Here is a 17,980-nt window from a genome sequence, read left to right as displayed (position 1 = left end):
GTGACCCTTTTGGACAGCACAGAGATGGAGATCATTTCCATTACCATAGATTGTTCTGTTGGACAAGGGGAGTTTGGGGAAAGGTGTTTGGGGCTTAGCTTGCCTGTCCTGTCCTTTTGGAATTGTAGTCTCTCGATCTGGGTCAAAACCATCCTGGGAGGAGAGAGGAGTAGATTCATGTGGAAGTCAGCAGGGCTTCAGTAGTTACCAGTAACCTATCCTCCTTATGTCCATCCCCGGCTTCCAGCTCTCTCCCCCAAGCAGCTGGGAGCCAGTCCTTTGGTGCCAGAAGAAATCCTCTGGTCCCTTCGGCCCTCTTTCCTTCCTTCCCTAGAACGAGCTGCTCCTTGGTCCTCCCTGCAGCAGGTAAATTATCCGTGTTTTCATTCTCTCTCCTGTCCCCCCTCCCCTCATCAAGTTCATGGAATGTTTGATGATTGGCCGGGACCTCGTACGACTACTTCAGAATGTTGCCAGGATACCAGAATTTGAACTGCTTTGGAAAGATATTATCCATAACCCTCAGGCCTTAAGTCCTCAGTTCACAGGTAAGGAAGGGCCAGGGCATCCTGCCCTTGAGAGGTGGGAGTTCGGAGTATGTGCTGAGTGAATCAAGAGGGCAGAGGCTGGAGGGTAGGAGAGGCTTTGGCAGCCAGAAATAGGGAGCTTGGGACAGGGCAGGCTTTGCCAAGTACAGCTGGATGTGGGGGTGGCAGAGGTCCAGAGCAATTCTTAGGGTTCCCAGACAGCCCCTGCCTAGCAGACTGCTGCTGCCATTGGTCCCAAGAAAAAACTGAGGCAGAGCCGTGATCCTCCTCCTCCTCCTCCCCCTCCCCCTCCAGCTCTTTGGCTTGGGAGGTGAGCTGATGGCCAGTTTCCAGGCTCACTGGGTCCAGCAGGGAGTCAGAGGTCAGCTCGTGAGACTGAGTCAGCAGAGGGGCTGGGATTAGCCCTGTAAGAGAGTGCTTCTCCCTGGGATCAGTCTTGCCTCTGAATTCCAAGGATCCAGCCTAGCCAAAATTCTGTTCATGAGAGGGAGTCTTGTGTGCCTCTCCCTGACAAGGTCCTTTTGAAAGCTGTTTTCCCTTTTCAGGGTCCCTCCCCACCTCCAACACGCACGCATGTGCACATGGAAACAGTTGTCTGAGCCCTGGAGAGTCAGGAAAGAAGGGGAAGGTCCTGGTCCTCCTTTATATTGTATTGCTCTTATATCGGACATGTGTTGAGTTGTTTTGAGTGCTTACGTGTGCTAGACACGTGTGTTGATTCATTTAATCCTCAGGACAACCCTGTAAGATGGATATTTTACTTTCCATATTTACAGATAAAGAAAATGAGGCTCAAGGAGATTAAGTAATTTGCCCAAGGCCACACAGCTAGTGAGTGTCAGAGGCAGGATTTGGATCCAGGTCTGTCTGACTCCAGAGCCCGTGCCTATACCACAACCACATTAATCCCAGGACCCAGGGATGGGACCATAAGGAGCAGAAAGAGAGGCTAGGGTTTCCCATGTTTTCCCCTAACTTTCCCACATGTTGCCAACTGGATATTGTGAGTAGGGGGCTCTGAACGGCCAGGAACAGAAAAGAAGTAATATATCTGGGTCCTGGGGATGGTGGTTGGTTGGAGCAGAACATTCAGATGCTGATTAGAGCCCCCGCTTGTATCTGTGCTTGACCTCTCTTGGTCTGGTCTTAGAGTTTCCCCATGAGCAAGACCACTGGCCATAAGTACCTGGCCCAGGTTCCCCACCTGCCTTCTACTCCTTCTGGAAGGTCCTCAGGCTTCTCTCTTTTCTCTTCCCTTACATACTTGGTCCAGGTATCCTGCAGCTTCTTCAGTCCAGAACATCCCGAAAATTCCTGGCATGTCGTCTAACCCCAGATATGGAGACTAAGCTCCTCTTCATGACCTCCCGGGTAAGCTAATCTTTTGCAGCAGGAGCAGAAGCTGCAGGTTAGCTGGGCTTCTTCCTCCGGCCTGCAGATGCATTACCGTTGAGTGCTGGCTGGCAGAGTGGTGGCCAAGTGGGTACCCGATCTACCTGGCATTGGGCAGGTGCTATGAGCTGGGGATACAGTGTTCAGTAAAATAGGTATAGTTGGAGCTCTTGTGAAGCTTTCAGTCTATCTAAAACCATCGCTAAACCAAAAATTGTACCCAAATTATGTAATTCACAAATGTGAAATGTGTGTAAAAGCGTATAGAGAGGTGTTCATTCTGGAAAACCCACCATTCCTATGGCCACATGTGAATTCTCAGGAAGAGCTTTGGCCTGGTGGTTTCCAAACATGGCTGAGTTCTAGCAGGATCGGGTGAGCAGCATGTTAAATATACATGTCCCAGGATCCCAGTCTCCCACATAATCTGATTGAGGAATCTATGTTTGTTTAACAGAGTTTCCAGGCAGCAGCTCCTCTACAGCCAGTCTGGAGTTGGGGAGCCTTCTGGCCTAGTCTACTTTTGGTTTCCTGAGTCATCCAGGAGAACCGCGCAGATCTGTGCTATCCCATGTAGTAGCCACCTTCGGGTTGCGGTTTAAATTAGTTAAAGCTAGGGCCACCTGGCTGGCTTAGTTGGTAGAGCATGTGACTCTTGATCTCAAGGTAGGGTCTTGAATTCAAGCCCCACGTTGAGCGTTGAGCGTAGGGATTACTAAAAATAAATGCCAAAAATAATTTAATAAGTAAATTAGTTAAAGCTACGTAAAATAAAAGATTCCGTACCTCAGTTGTGGTTCAGTAGCCATCATCATTGCAGAAAATTCTATCGGACAGTGTTGGTCTAGACGTATCTTTCTTTTTAGCCTTTCTGCTCTCTGCTTTGGTTGAATTTGGGGAATAGAAGAGGAAAACCAGATTTCGGCTCTTACTCAGTGTTGCTATTTGTAACCACGTTAGAGTCTGACTGGGGGAAGGAATTGCTGCAAGAAGCTTTGGAGGGTCTGTGTACCTGGGATAGTGACCCTTTAGTCACTCGACATCAGAAAGCTTTTGGTCAGCTTTCTGTCAGGCTCAGTCCTTGTTCTCGAGGAACACTCCTTGCTGGCCACAAGGGGCTCGCGAAAATAAGAAAAGATAAGAAAAGTGCTTACAACTGGAGCCTCAGTGACTGGAACAGGAGGAAGGAACCGAAATCCAGCTGCAGTCACAGTTGGGGGCAATTGGGACATTAGGTTGGTGGCAGGAACGAAGGCAACCCTGGCACAAGACGTGAGTGAGGAAGGTTCTTGGCAGCTTTTTTCAGTCGAGGAAGATTTAAATCAGCAAGTCTTCCTTTGGGAAGGAAGGTCTCTCCTGAGAAGAAAATGTGAGTTAGCGAATGAGTTGAAGCACAAGATGGAGGTGTAGGTCACGCCTAGTGTTGAGCGGTCCTCCCGTTCCTCCGCCCGAGACCCCGCCCTTCCTTCCAAGTTCCTCCAGCGCCCCCTTCCTCCAGGTGCGGTTCGGGCAACAGAAGCGCTACCAGGATTGGTTCCAGCGCCAGTACCTGTCAACCCCAGACAGTCAGTCTCTGCGCTGTGACCTCATCCGCTACATCTGTGGGGTTGTCCACCCTTCTAACGAAGTGCTGAGTTCAGATATCTTGCCCCGATGGGCCATCATCGGCTGGCTCCTGACAACGTGCACGGTGAGGGGCTGGGCTGTAGGGTGGAGGCTCTGGGGTGGTGAAGGGTCCTCGTCCCTTGAGTTTCCCATATTTCCTTGCTTCTTCCTGACTCTTGGCCTCCTGACCCTTACCCGGCAGTACCCCTTCCTTCACTTCTTCCCGCTGAGTGTCAGCCTTTGTCCTGCTTAGGTTTGTCCCTCTGGAAGTTGACTACACTCAGTATTTCCCATCTGGGTTTGTGGTTGGATAGGTTCTCTGTCTTTACTGCTGGTCCCCAAGCCCAGATTTCTGAGGCCTCCCTATCTTTACTTTTAGCTCCAAGAACCATGTGTGGTTACTCCTCTGAATGGCTCCTTCCTCAGATTCAAGGCTTGTCTCAGACCTTCACTTCCTAGGCTTTTGGCATCAGCTTTGGATACTTGTGCAAACCAGGGGAGCCATTTCCTTCTCAGCATGTTCCTATCTGTTCCTTAGCTAGGGAAGCTCCAAACTGTCTGCTCTCTGGCTTCTACCTTCTGACCTCTTCCAACAGAGTTCTCCTCCCCCTGTTGACTGGGTCCTCGGAATGTGCTGATTCAGACACAATCACAGGCTGTTCCTAGGGGTCCTTCAGCCGGGAATGTGCCCCAGGAGCCCAGGAGGGGGAGCCTAGGCCCTGGTCTGAGTGCTGTGTCAGCTAGGCCCCGTCCTCCTTTTCTAGGAGCAGGGATGTGTTCTTCTGGACAAACGAACGGGAACCCAGGCCAATCCCTGGCCCCTTGGTCGGTGAGACCATGGCCAGTCTCATTCGTATGCAGACTTGGGTGCCCCTCACCCCTGGAGGCTTCTGTCTGTCTCACTAGGAACTGAATTTATTTCTTAGATGCACAGCCATGTGAACCCTGGAGGCTGCCTTGCGCTTGTGCAGGAAAGGGAGCTGTTTGATGAAACCAGCCCTTCTTTCTCACCTCTCTCTTCCAGTCAAATGTCGCTGCCTCCAATGCCAAGCTGGCTTTGTTTTACGACTGGCTGTTCTTTAGCCCAGACAAGGATAGCATTATGAACATAGGTATGTGACTGGGAGCAGGCAACACCACCCCCATCTCCCAGGCCACTGCCTAGTCTCGGTGACGGTGGTCATAAACCTCAGGGCAGCGTCGGGGGAGACAGCTTATCTGGGAGCAGTTCGATTGTTCCTCACCAGTGCGCCCTTGATGTAGAAGGAAGATTGCTTTTGTGAGGCCAAGCACTCACTCCCTCTCTTTTGCCCTAGAGCCTTATGCTTGGGGCTCCGGTGGAGTGGCCTAGGCAGAGAGCTGTGCCGCACCCTGCTTTTCCTCTCCCACCACCTCCCTCTTCTAAGCCGGATGCTGGACAAGGGAGATGAGGGCTAGGAGCTGTTTGGGGTTGTCTGCTTTTGGGTCTGCTCAATGGGAATAGGGGGTAGGGATACAGCTCTCTGGAACTATTCCTATATTTTGATGCCTTGTTTCATGGAATTGAGGATAGACTACCTGAAGTGGGGACCCTTTAATTCTCCCTTCTCCAGAACCAGCCATCCTGGTCATGCACCACTCCATGAAGCCACACCCAGCCATTACTGCCACACTCCTGGACTTCATGTGCCGTGTAAGTGTGTGTCCCCTTCACCTTACAGGTTTTCCTAGTGCCCTTCATTGTGGGAGCAGCTGTAATCATAGGTCCTGCCCCCAAGTCAGTGAACACTCCCCTTCCCTATTCCCGCCATCTCCGGTGGGATCTTTCCATGTCTCCATGGGCTTTCTCAACTTCAAGGATAATGACTTAAGGTAGAATCTGGTCTCTCTGAGGCCAGGTCTAGTAAGAATTAACCATTGTAGCAGCTTGGAATGGTCAGGACCATTCCAGACCTTTCTGTAGTCATACTCCCCAGTGTCTTCTGATCAAAACTGAAGCAGCTTTTTAGGTCTGGTTCAGCAGAACACTCTGGATGGCAAGTCATGTGCTCATTCTCCCCTCCCTTCCCTTCCAGATCATTCCCAACTTCTATCCACCTTTGGAGGGCCACGTGCGACAGGGTGTCTTCTCCTCCCTCAACCACATTGTGGAGAAACGGGTCTTGGCGTAAGAACTTCATGTGCCCATAGGCAGGTGGGAGGAAGGGTTGTTTTCTCTTGTGTCCCTAAGCCAGGCACATTCAGAAAGTGTCAGACCACTGCTGAGCCTTTTCTCTTGACCGTTATAGAGCGTACCGACTCTGCCTCAGACTGCTAGGAATATGTCCTCTTGACTCTTAGAGAAATTTCTGTCTTCCCATCATATCCCAAGGCTCTGAGTATGGCCCAGCTTTACTGGTTGGTCGTAGACCTCTCTCTCTAAGTGCACGCCGCATTAGAAGTGAGGAGCTGCAATGTGGACCTTCATTCGTGTCCCCCACCCCCCCCACCAGGCATCTGGCTCCCCTGTTCGACAACCCCAAGTTGGATAAGGAGCTGCGGGCAATGCTGAGGGAGAAGTTCCCTGAGTTCTGCAGCTCACCCAGCCCTCCTGTGGAAGGTATGGAACCCTCCCTTCCGTCACCTGTTAGAGACGCCCAGGGCTCTCAGCCGTCTAGGGTGTCTCCCCAGTGCGGGTCTCCACCTCTGTGACTGTCCGGTTCAGGTTCTCCTTCCCCACTTTCTCTTTTGATGTGTTTATGTGTTGTCTTCTCTGGCTCTCCGTCTGTCTCATCCTCCCTGACTCTTGCCGACCTCTCTTGCTCCTCAGCGCCTGTTTCTTCTCTTACTAAATAGCCTCCCCTCCCCCTCCACAGGGAAGGCTTTGGTGGGATGTGTGTCTGCCTCCCCTCTCTCTGCGCCCCGGCCCCTGAGGACAGGGGTCATGTTGGGTCTCAGGTCTTGCTCCCAGTTACACACGCACACACCCTTTTGTGTTTGGGGGTGAGGCTGAAGCCAAGCAGAGCTTCTCAACTCGGTTTTGAAGCGAAGAGCCCTTGGGACTGTCCCTGGTCTCACCTATTTGCCGACACGAGCAAAGCACAGCAGTCTCTTCCCTTCCCATTCTTGCTCCTGGCAGAAACCCCTGCACATCGTGGAAGGTCGTGGGGACAAGAGGGTGTCCTTCCAGGGTCTGTCATGCCCTCAGGTCATGAACTCCCTGTAAGCCCACCTGCTCCCCAGCCTCCCCTTTCCAGGGTGTCAGCCATGTTAGGTCACAGGATGCCTTGTTTCTTTCCTCCCAAGTCAAACTTGAGGAGCCGGTTTCCGTGGAGATGGACAACCACATGTCAGACAAGGATGAGGGTTGCTACGACAACGCGGAGGCAGCCTTCAGTGACGACGAGGAGGACCTCAGCAGCAGAGGTGCGTGCGGCAGCAAAGGGGCTTGGGTGGTGTCGGCCCCGAGGGGACCAGGTGGCAGGAGCGGCCTGGCCTCTGGGGACTCGGCCCCCAAGTTAGTTGTGTCAGCAGGGTTACTAGACGGGACTCCAGGGCACGGAGCCCTGCCCTTGTTTGCTCCTGAGCCTGGGTGTGCCCACATGCAGGGAACGACGCTGCGGGGCCCCTGCACGCCCGGCGTGTGGGGCTGTCCCTGTGGCTGGTGTCTGGGCAAATGACTGCTTTCGTGAATTCCTCCCTCCAGGAAAGAAGAGGGAGTTCCGCTTCCATCCTATCAAGGAGACTGTCGTGGAGGAGCCAGTGGATATCACCCCGTATCTTGACCAACTGGATGAGTCCTTAAGGGACAAAGTGCTCCAGCTCCAGAAGGGGAGGTGGGTGCAGGTCCTGTCCTCAGGCTCGGGAGGCCGAGCCCCAGCCTCCTCCCTGGTACTGAGTGGGGTGCCCGGGCGTGGGGTGGGGGGCAGTGGGGGCTCCGGGGGTGTGCCTTCTGCTGTTAGGTTGTGAGGTTCCTCGTTCCCCAGCACCTGTTTCTCGCTCCATGGTTTTGTTTTTGTTTTTTTTTTAATTTTTTTAATGTTTATTTTTGGGAGAGAGAGTGCAAGTGGGGGAGGGGCAGAGGGAGAGGGAGACAGAATCCGAAGCAGGCTCCAGGCTCCGAGCGGTCAGCACAGAGCCTGACACGGGGCTCGAACCCACAAACTGTGAGATCATGACCTGAGTCGAAGTTGGATCCTTAACCAACTGAGCCCCCCAGGCACCCCAACTCCACAGGTTCTGGGGAGCCCCCACTGGTGCCCCAACTCCACAGGTTCTAGGGAGCCCCCCCAGGTGCCCCAACACCACAGGTTCTGGGGAACCCCCCCAGGCACCCCAACTCCACAGGTTCCAGGGACAAGAGCCTCTGAGCACCAAAGCAGGATGGTGGGCATTTCCCTTCTCTTAGGGCCTCTGCCTGGACAGCAGTAAATTTTGCCCTAAAGCCTGCCCCCACCCACGCCTGGATTCACACAGGCCTCCTTTGTTTTGTCTGTGCGTGAGTGTGCTTTGCTGGGTGTGTGTCCTGCCCTCTGCTGTCATGTATGTCCCTGCGATTTCCTCTCCATCCCGCACTGCAGTGACACCGAGGCCCAGTGTGAGGTCATGCAGGAAATCGTGGACCAGGTTCTGGAGGTGAGGAGAACCGACCACCCCCCCCCCCCCCCCGGCCAAGGAGGAAGCAGCCCAGCCCGCCCAGAGTAGAACTCCCCACCCGAGCATCTGACTCTTTCCTTCCCGTCTCCCACACGGGTCCCCTCTGGTGGGCAAGGGCCTGTTGGTCCTGGAGGTAGCAGCAGATGAGTGCAGTGGCTCTGGGTGGTGGGGCAGTAAGGCTTGGGTCAGGTGGTGAGAACCTTCCCTCTCTGTCCCCACCCAGGAAGACTTTGACTCGGAGCAGCTGTCCGTCCTTGCTTCCTGCCTGCAGGAACTCTTCAAAGCCCACTTCCGAGGGGAGGTGTTGCCTGAGGAGATCACTGAGGAGTAAGGCATCTCTCTCCTGACCCCTCCACCACCCACAGGCTTCTGGGAGCCAGAAGTGTGCTCTTGGAGCCCCAGTCCAGGAGGCATCTTGCTGTGGACTTGAGAGAAACCATCTCTTCACTTGTTTTGTTTGTTCGTTTTTAAATTTTATTTTCAAGTAATCTCTACACCCCTGTGTGGGGCTCAAACTTAAAACCCCAAGCCCAAGAATCATGTGCTCTGCCGACCAAGTCAGCCAGACGTCCCTCTCTTCACTTATTTTTAGTCTCAACGTGTGCCCGTTCACTTAAGGATTTCTTTTTGCCTGCTGAATGCAGAGCACGGGACAGTGGCCTCTAGCGCCTTTTCCTGGGTGCCCTGCTGCTGCTACTGAGCCCAGGGGCCCTAGCCCTTGCTGCTTTAGGTGGGATTGGACCCTTGCCTGGGTCTTCCCTGAAGGGCAGGAATCTCTTTTTTTTTTTTTTTCTTTCTTATGTTCATTTATATCTGAGAGAGAGCACAAACCAGGGAGGGGCAGAGAGAGGGGGACAGCAGTGAGCCCAATGCAGGGCTTGAACCCACAAACTGTGAGATCACGACCTGAGCCAGAGTTGGACGTTTAATCGCCTGAGCCACTCAGGTGCCCCAGAAATCACATTTTCAATGACAGCCACAACGCAGACTGTGGTGCTTGTTAGGAACCTGTTTTCTCTGTAGCAGTAGGAAGTTAACCTTTGGTCAGGACAGGAGCGGGCTGGCATCTAGCCTCCATAACATCTGCCTGCAGCCCACCTTCTCCACTCGCGTGGACCCTTAGATGTCACCCCCCTCCTGCAGGTCCCTGGAGGAGTCTGTGGGAAAGCCTCTCTACCTAATATTTAGGTAAGGACCCAGCCGTCGGGGGCACTGCCGTGCTGTCATCCCTCTTCACCAGGCATATGCCTCTGTCCTGGGGTAATGGGTCTCCCTTTCCAGAAGGAAGGGGTTTGCAGGGGGCACAGACACGCCTCTCCAGAAGTTCCACAGGAGAGTCTGCCCACGTCAAGTTCTGTCCTTCCCTCCCGTCTGTCACATCCAGGAACCTGTGCCAGATGCAGGAGGACAACAGCAGCTTCTCTCTGCTTCTGGACCTCCTCTCCGAGCTGTATCAGAAACAGCCCAAGATTGGCTACCACCTGCTGTACTACCTGAGGGCCAGGTGGGTAGGGGCCTCCCCTGGGTGCGCTGACTCCCCCGCCGCAGCCGTCATCACCGGGGCCTTCTGTGTGTTTGGGTGTTCTCTGATAACAGCTTTAAAGTACATCATTCCGTGGGTTTAAGTATATTTGCAAAGTCCTACTATTGCTATTGGTTACTTTAGAACACTTTCGTCACCCCCAAGACAAATGTGTGTCCCACTTAGCAGTTACCTTTCCATTGTCCCTTTCGCCTCACCCCTGTTTATCACTGCTCTGCTTTTTGTCTTTATAGATTTACTTTTTATGTTTATTTCTTATAAATGGAATCCTACAACGTGTGATTTTTCGTGACTGGCTTTTTTCACTTAGTGTAACGTTTTAGAGGGTTATCCCCTTCGTAGCACGGATTGGTACTTCATTTCTGTTTGTGACCAAATACTGTTCCTCTGCATAGACACACCACGGTCTATCCATTCACCTGTCAGCGGACGTTGGTTTGTTTCTGCCTTTTTGTCTGTTGTGAATAGAGACGCTCTGAGCATTCACGGACACGTTTTTACCTAGACATGTGTTTTCAGTTTCCCGGAGTGTAAGAGTGGAACTGTGGGTCAAACGCCACCCCTAATTTTAAATTTGTGAGGAATTGCCTGACAGCAACCGAGTTCCAGTGTTTCACGTGCACCCCAATACTTGTTGTTATCTGGCTTTTCGGTCACAGCCGTCCTGATGGGTGTGAAGTGATGTCTTGTTGTGGTTCTGATTTGCATTTTCCTGATGGTTGATGATGCTGAGCATCTTTTTGTGTGCTTGTTATTAGCCATTTGCATATTTTCTTCGGAGAAATGTCTCTTCAGATCCTCTCCCATTTTTTTTTTAATGTTTATTTTTGAGAGAGAGAGAGAGAGAGAGCGAGCATGAGTGGGGGAGGGGCAGAGAGAGAGGAAGAGAGACAGGATCCTAAGCAGACTGTGTGTGGAGAGCAGAGAGCTCGATATGGGGCCTGAACTCACAAACTGTGAGCCTGAGCCAAGTAGGATGCTTAACTGAGTGAGCCACCCAGGTGTCGCTTCCTTTCCTATTTTTTTAATTGAGTTATTCATCTGTTTATTGTTGATTTTTTAAAGAGTTTTTGTTTTTTGGGGGGTTTTTTTGTTTTTGTTTTTTTCAATGTTTTTTTTTTTTTTTTTTTTTTTTAATTTATTTATTTTTGGGACAGAGAGAGACAGAGCATGAACGGGGGAGGGGCAGAGAGAGAGGGAGACACAGAATCGGAAACAGGCTCCAGGCTCCGAGCCATCAGCCCAGAGCCTGACGCGGGGCTCGAACTCACGGACCGCGAGATCGTGACCTGGCTGAAGTCGGACACTTAACCGACTGCGCCACCCAGGCGCCCCTTGTTTTTGTTTTTTAATACTATGGATACGAGTCCCTCATGAAACATCTGGTTTGCAAATATGTTCTCATTCTGCAGGTTGTCTTTTTCACTCCCTTGATGGCACCCTTTGAGACACAGAAGTTTTACATGTTGTTGAGTCATGTTTATTTTTTTTTCTGTCACTTGGGCTTGTGGTATCTTGCAGATTTACTCCTGTGTTTTCTTCCAAGACTGTGGTTTTCAGTTCTTATGTTCAGGCCTATAACCTCTTCTCAATTGCTCGTATGTGATGTGAGGTGGGGGCCTGCCTGTGTTCCTGCCTTCATTGCTCGGCTTTCTGGCCTCACCTGAGCCCTGTCCTGTGTTCGACGGTCACCAGTTGGCAGCTTCACTGTGTGTGGTCAGCGCCCTGTCGGGAGCACTGAGGAAGGCAGGAGAGGGCCACGAGACAGACTTGCCCAGGGCATCAGGGGCAGCAGAGGGGTTCCGGGGCGGGGTGGGGGGTGCGACTGAGGGGACGGGCTGCTGGCTCAGGCCCAACTGGTCTTGCAGCAAAGCCGCTGCTGGGAAGATGAACCTGTATGAGTCCTTTGCCCAGGCCACCCAGCTGGGCGACCTGCACACCTGCCTGATGATGGACATGAAGGCCTGTCAGGAGGACGACGTGCGGCTGCTGTGCCACCTCACACCCTCCATCTACACAGAGGTCAGTGTCTGCTGGGCTCTGGGCGCGGCTGCGCAGGGCAGGCTCACGACACCATGTGCCTCATTGCATACGACCCTGACCCTACTTCACCCACCCCTGCTGGCTCGATGGGCCTCCCTCTGTTAAAAGTTACAAAATGTCTCCTCTTCTGTGCCTTGTGTGAGATGTGGTCTGGGCCTGTACACTTGGCTTCCCAGCTCCGGCCACACCCTCTGGACCCAGCACAGGTCCCCCAGCCGCAACCACACACACACACTACAGGCCCTCCTGCCATCTGATGGCTCACCCTCAGTTTCTCTCTAGTGGCTCCCAAGGACCACAGCCTTTGTGGTGGAGACTTGCGTTTCCTTGTTCACTCACTGTCTTCTCTAGGAACTGGGACATCGGAAGAGAGGGACACCCTCTCTTCCTCCTCTGGGTGAAGTTCCCAGGCGCAGGGACATCAGGAAACAGGGTGTGGGCGCAACAGGAGGAACTGTGATCTCCCCAGAAGTTGCAGGGGTGGAAGAAGGGGGCATGACCAGCACGCGGCAGTTTCCTCCTCTGCTCCCTCTCAAGAAGGGAAGCCTCTTGCCCCTCGTACACCCCAAACACACTCTGCACCTTCCCTTCTGTGCCTGAGGGCTAGCATAGAGCGGGTTTGTGTTTATTGCCAGACAGGAACGTTTATTTTGTCACCGCTGCAGCTCGGCACTCACCGTCACGTCCACTCCTTTCAGGTTCTGGTTTCATCTCTAGACGGTTCCCCATTCCTTTCCTGACACACACACACACACACACACACACACAGACACAAAGAGAACAAATTTCAGTTCTTAAAGGGTTAGAGTCCTGGCTTCACAGCTGTTGGATCTTTGTTTAGGGACTCGTGTTAGGACCCCACCATCCTGCTTAACCCTGCCATCCCCTGAGCATGCGGGAAGAAAGGGGGTGGATTATGAGGTACAAGCCAACGGGGGCACCCTGGACTCCTGCCCCAGCTTCTTTTTCTGTCCAGTTTCCAGATGAGACCTTGCGGAGCGGCGAGCTGCTGAACATGATCGTGGCTGTTATTGACTCTGCGCAGGTGCACAAGAAGCTCTCATCGTGGGAAGCCAGCTGACGGGAGCCAAGGCCTTGGCTTGCACCTGTGTGCACTTCAGGCCGGGGGGGGGGGGGGGGGGGGGGGGGGCGGCTAGCAGGGAAGGGGACCCCCCTGGGAGGCAGGCTGGGCTCATTCTCTGTATTATCTGGACACTCCAGTTCCACAAGGAAAGTGAGAAGGTGGTGTTTTTTGTTTGTTTGTTTGTTTGTTTGTTTGTTTCTTCCTTCCTTCGCTCTCAGCTGGCCTTCCCCTTGGCGCAGGGTGCAAATAATCAGGCCGTTGGCCTTCCACTGTGCACAGACCCCGGGAGACTGCAGCTTTGCTAATGCGTTCTCATGCTGAGCTCGGGTCCATTTCTGCCCCTCGTCGCCACTCACTTGCCCCATTCAGGAGAGAAGAGCCCTTCTTTCTTTGCCTTTCTCCTAGCTACACTCTGTCCCACAGTTCTGCCTCCCAGCCCTTCCCTCCTCCCCAGGCACAGGCTGGGATGGGTCGGGGCCCAGACTCGAGCCAGGGAGACAAGTTGCCCTTCTCCCTCTGTTATCTGGGCGTGGAAACCACTTTAATGGTTTGTTTGTGTGTTTGTTTGTTTTTTAATGTTTTGCCTCCAAACAGGCCTATTGCTCTTTACCAGCCCCTTTATCCTTCAGATACCCCAGCATCCATCATTCATCCCCAGCCCTTTAAACTAGGTTTTCATTTCCCCTGGTTTTTCCCTGTGTGAGGCCTCTTGCTTCTCCCTCCGTACTAGCTTCCTGGCCTCTTTTAGAACCAATGGGTTTTGCCTTCTTCCTCCCCGTCCTTAGCTCCAGGAGCTGGTCTGCCATGTGATGATGGGGAACCTGGTTATGTTTCGAAAGGACTCAGTCCTCAATATTCTCAGTAAGTGAGCAGACCCCTTCAGACACCTGGGGGAGAGAGGCGTGGCAGCCCTGGGTATTTCCTAGTAACAGCGGAGCTGACTCTGGGGCTGTGGATGGGGTGGACCATCACTGTGCCCTGCTGTGTGGTCTTGGGCAGTGTCTCTGGATCTGTTTCTTGCTTAGGCTGTGGGAATACAGAAGCGATATGAAGTCTTTGAAAATAACACTTTGTGTGGAAAGGGAGACTAACTGCAGCGTCAGGGTCACTGTCCTCACCTGCGTACCAGCCCTCCTTGGGATGCTGGTAGTCTGTGGATTAGCCCTGTGTGTGTGTGCTAATGAGAGAGAGAACGCACCCCTTTCTCTGTCCCCTGCAGTCCAGAGCCTGGACTGGGAGACCTTTGAGCAGTACTGTGCCTGGCAGCTCTTCCTGGCCCACAACATCCCCCTGGAGACCATAATCCCCATCCTGCAGCACCTCAAATACAAAGGTGAGTAGGGTCGCGGGCAGGGAGAACTGGGGGAGGGACGGGGCAAGGCTGGGGCCCCACCGCTGCCCCTCCAGAAGGCGAAGTGCTGAAGGCCAGGCTCCCTGTCGGTCACCTCCGCTCTTCAGGGGTGTCCTGCAAGCCGGCCCACGCCGTGCCAGGCAGGAGCCGGGGGCTCGGGAGCAGGGACGGGTTGTTCTACCCTGGAAGACCATCCTTGCTTCTTTGAGTGGCTGTGGATTGGGGGATGGGAGACGTGCTAGGATTCTCCCTGGAATTCTGCCGCCCTCTCAACAGCCTCTGCCCCCCGCCCCACCCCACAGAGCACCCAGAGGCCCTGTCTTGCCTGTTGCTTCAGCTCCGAAGAGAGAAGTGAGTTCTACTCGCGGGGACTCTAGCTCCCAGTCACAGTGTCCCAAAAGATAGCCCCCCTGCAACGGGCTCCTGTCCTGCTCCTTCAGGAAGCCGGCCACACTTCTTCCTGTTGTGGACATCTGCTGTTCTGCCCTTCCCCCACAATGATTTACAACCAAGCAGCTCCCCTGGGATCCGGGCTTCCTCTCGACTTTGCACCCCTGCCCACCAGGAGCTGCCCTGGGAGGAGGGGGTGGGGTGGGGACCGGACATCCCTGTTTCCTGCTCCCCATCCCCCCCTCTCCTGAGGCCCCGTGGAGGAGGCCCCTCCACCCTCCGGTGCTGGCGCTTTCCCAGCAGCTGTGGGTCCGTTCCCTCCTATCTCTTGCCCACCTTCCACCTTCTCTGCTCTGTCCTGAGAGATCAGAGGTGGTACGGAATGTCCTTCAGGAAGCGGGCAGGTTGGGGGCTGTGGCTCGCCAGCCTCTCCCCAGCGCCTTGTCGGGCTGAAGACCGTTCTGTCCGTTGGCTTCCCTGGCCCGTTTCCCGACTGTTCTGGGCAAGGTGGGGGGGGACTCGGGGAGCCGCTTCCCCAGCACGTGCCAGCTACCACCACAGAAACCGCAGAATCACGTCTGTGTCCTGGCTCGGCAAAGCACGGAACCAGCGTTCCTGGGCCCAGAGAGAAGAGGGAGAGGGCGTGGGAGCAGGAAGCTGCAGGCTCGGGTGGGGTTTGAGGGCTGAGGCTTGGGGAACAAGGAGGCAGGAGAGAGCAGGGGTTCCTGAGCACCCCCCACCCACCCCTCTCGCGCACCCAGGCCCAGCGAGGAGATGGTGAAGATGGTGCTGAGTAGGCCGTGCCACCCGGACGACCAGTTCACCACCAGCATCCTGCGGCACTGGTGCATGAAGCATGATGAGCTGCTGGCTGAGCACATCAAGTCCCTGCTCATCAAGAACAACAGCCTCCCACGCAAGAGGCAGAGGTAGGGCCCGGGCCTGCCGTCCGCCTGGCTAGGGGTGACACCTGGCGGCCCGGAGCTGCATGGTCCAGGACGGCCCCTTCCCCGCTTGGCCCGACGCCCTGTGGCTGGCCCCTGTTCTGCTCCGGCCTGCCCCTTGGGGGCTGCCTCGGGGCGGCGGGGTGGAGAGGGTGTCCCACTCCCCTCGAGCTCAGACTCTGGCCGCGCCACTTCCTGCAGCCTGAGGAGCTCCAGCAGCAAGCTGGCCCAGCTGACCCTGGAGCAGATCCTGGAGCACTTAGACAACCTTCGTCTCAACCTGACCAACACCAAGCAGAACTGTATGCACCACAGACCCCCGAGCCTATCGTGCATGGCACTGCCCTGGCTCGGGCCGGCCCTCGAGGGCCCTCGAACGGGTGGGGGTGGGGGCCGGAGAGCCGAATGAGCTCCGGCCCTCTCACTGCCCCTCCGTCCCTGCTCTCCCTCTTCCCTCCAGTTTTTAGCCAGACCCCGATTCTGCAGGCCCTGCAGCACGTGCAGGCAAGCTGCGATGAGGCCCACAAGATGAAGTAAGGCTCCTGGCACTTCTGGCCTCGGGAGGCGGTGGGAGGCCCAGGGGAGGAAGCCTGCTGGGGATGAAGATTCAGTGACCAGCGAGGGCGACAGGCCCGGGCAGGGGGGCAGGAAAAGAGGCTGGGAGGAGTGTGCTTGAGGGCGCCTTCTTCTTTCCCTCAGGTTCAGCGATCTCTTCTCCCTGGCTGAGGAATACGAGGACTCGTCCACCAAGCCACCCAAGAGCCGGAGGAAAGCAGCTCTGTCCAGCCCCCGCAGCCGCAAGAACGCCACCCAGCCGCCCAACGCCGAGGAAGAGTCCGGCTCCAGCAGTGCCTCCGTGAGCAACCCCGCCACCGTGCACAGCAGCCACAGTGGGAGCAGGTGCGGTTGGGGCCAGCAGCTGCCCAGGCTAACGACACCCCCCACCCCTGAAATCTCTTTCAGGAGGAAGAAGACGCAAAACCGAAGCCCACCAAGCGGAAACGGAAAGGGTCCTCTGCAGTGGGGTCTGACAGTGACTGAGGCCCTGTGTCCCCCATCCCACCCCTGGTCAGACTGCCCTCCTCCCCTTGGTGATTCAGAGGTTAATAAGGGCTGGGGAGATGGTGGGGAGACGCTCTGTCCCCCAGCCCAAAGTTCACCTGGTGGGAAGGACGCGCTGCCTCCTCTGGCTCAGCCTTGAGAAGCCGCCGTGCAGCCCCAGCCCCTGCCCCCTTCCTCTCCAGGGGCCTCCGGTCCCATCACACTGCTGCTCCTACCCACTCACATCCCGCTGAAGCCAGAGGCTGCGGGAAACCTGGCCCGTGCGGGTCTTCCGCCCCTGCCCCTCCCCAGCCTCCCAAAGAGAAGAGAAATGGCAGATGGGGCTGCTGGCCAGAGAGGCCAGGTATGGGAATGAAGAAAGGTGTGTGGGTGCCCCTTCCCACGCTACCCATCAGGCCCTGGTTTGCCCTGAACACGCATTTCATAGTTGCCCTCTGTCCTCCTGTGTGCAGTGGGCATTTCGTCAGTGACATGGTCCACCTGCCTGTTCTTAACATGGGGCAGGTGCCGCAAGAGTTCAGGCAGGGAACAGAGAGGGAGGCCGCGGCCCTACAGGCCTAGAAGCTTGTGTTGACCTGATGTTGGCACCCCAGGCGGGGCCAGAGCCCTGGGACTCCCTAGAGGGAGCCATGTCCACAGAACTGTCAAATGGTCCTATTTCCTTGGCTCTGTCTGTTTTGTTTTGTTTTGTTGGCAGAGATAATCGCGTTTTAAAAGTTTTTAAATGACAATAAAACAAGCCAGAACCTCATTTGTGCTGGAGTAGCTGCCCCCACTTACCCTGCGCACCTACAGGGCGTCCCTCTCCTTTGTGGCCCCGCAAGGTCCCCTCTTGCCTTCCTGCCCACCCCTTTGTCTGGAGCAAGAGGAGTTCTGGCTTCTACACTGCCCACCTGCCCATTCTCCCTGCTGACGTGGGCTGTGAGCCGGGCCCTGACCTGTCGGGGTACCATCTCCCTACCTGCTGAACTCTGCCCCTCCCTGCGCCTCTCTCCTCGGCACAAGTATTTGTCCAGTTGAGTAGGTCTATGTGGTCACCAAGTACCGGAGGACGGCTGGGGGGTGAGGGGTGCCCCAACTCGGATTCTGAAGGACCGAAGTGCGCCTAGTGACAGCACTCACATCCCAGAGAGAAAGGACCCTCTTTGTTCCACGGTCTGGCCACTTGCCCATCCGTGTGTCCCCGCAGAAGAGAGCCCCTTGGCTGGCCGGGAGGCAGACTGAGGAGGGAGGAGTGACGTCTGGGTGGAGGACAGATCCCGCCTTCAAACTGGTCTGTTACCAATCCAGTCTCCCCTCCCTCAAAGCTAACTACTCCGGCCTCTCCACCCCCGCCCCCCATCCTTCCCGTTTCCTCCTCCCCAATTAAAACCTGGATGGAAAGCAGTCACTGGCCCCAGTTAC

General features: G+C 55.1%; 1 protein-coding gene across 1 annotated transcript in view; it reads left to right on the top strand.

The window, feature by feature from the left end:
- Nucleotides 1-17,327, top strand: part of INTS3 (integrator complex subunit 3) — a 37,620-nt gene extending 20,293 nt beyond the window's left edge. Inside the window, exons 8-30 of the mRNA XM_081791999.1 lie at nt 419-548; nt 1,822-1,919; nt 3,439-3,630; nt 4,570-4,657; nt 5,138-5,217; nt 5,600-5,691; nt 6,017-6,123; nt 6,810-6,929; nt 7,210-7,339; nt 8,084-8,138; nt 8,383-8,486; nt 9,303-9,347; nt 9,544-9,663; nt 11,571-11,724; nt 12,722-12,790; nt 13,615-13,690; nt 14,049-14,162; nt 14,483-14,531; nt 15,332-15,499; nt 15,716-15,816; nt 15,975-16,047; nt 16,214-16,370; nt 16,478-17,327. Of these exons, the coding sequence (XP_081648125.1) occupies nt 419-548; nt 1,822-1,919; nt 3,439-3,630; nt 4,570-4,657; nt 5,138-5,217; nt 5,600-5,691; nt 6,017-6,123; nt 6,810-6,929; nt 7,210-7,339; nt 8,084-8,138; nt 8,383-8,486; nt 9,303-9,347; nt 9,544-9,663; nt 11,571-11,724; nt 12,722-12,790; nt 13,615-13,690; nt 14,049-14,162; nt 14,483-14,531; nt 15,332-15,499; nt 15,716-15,816; nt 15,975-16,047; nt 16,214-16,370; nt 16,478-16,555 (2,400 nt within the window). The 3' untranslated portion in view covers nt 16,556-17,327. The remainder of the gene's footprint in view (nt 1-418; nt 549-1,821; nt 1,920-3,438; nt 3,631-4,569; nt 4,658-5,137; nt 5,218-5,599; nt 5,692-6,016; nt 6,124-6,809; nt 6,930-7,209; nt 7,340-8,083; nt 8,139-8,382; nt 8,487-9,302; nt 9,348-9,543; nt 9,664-11,570; nt 11,725-12,721; nt 12,791-13,614; nt 13,691-14,048; nt 14,163-14,482; nt 14,532-15,331; nt 15,500-15,715; nt 15,817-15,974; nt 16,048-16,213; nt 16,371-16,477) is intronic.
- Nucleotides 17,328-17,980: the final 653 nt, after the last annotated feature.

This window comes from Panthera onca, chromosome F1, assembly GCF_046562875.1.
Source record: "Panthera onca isolate mPanOnc1 chromosome F1, mPanOnc1 haplotype 2, whole genome shotgun sequence".
NCBI lineage: Eukaryota > Metazoa > Chordata > Mammalia > Carnivora > Felidae > Panthera > Panthera onca.
The sequence above is the reverse complement of the archived record's forward strand: the minus strand, read 5'-3'. Positions and strand labels throughout refer to the sequence as shown.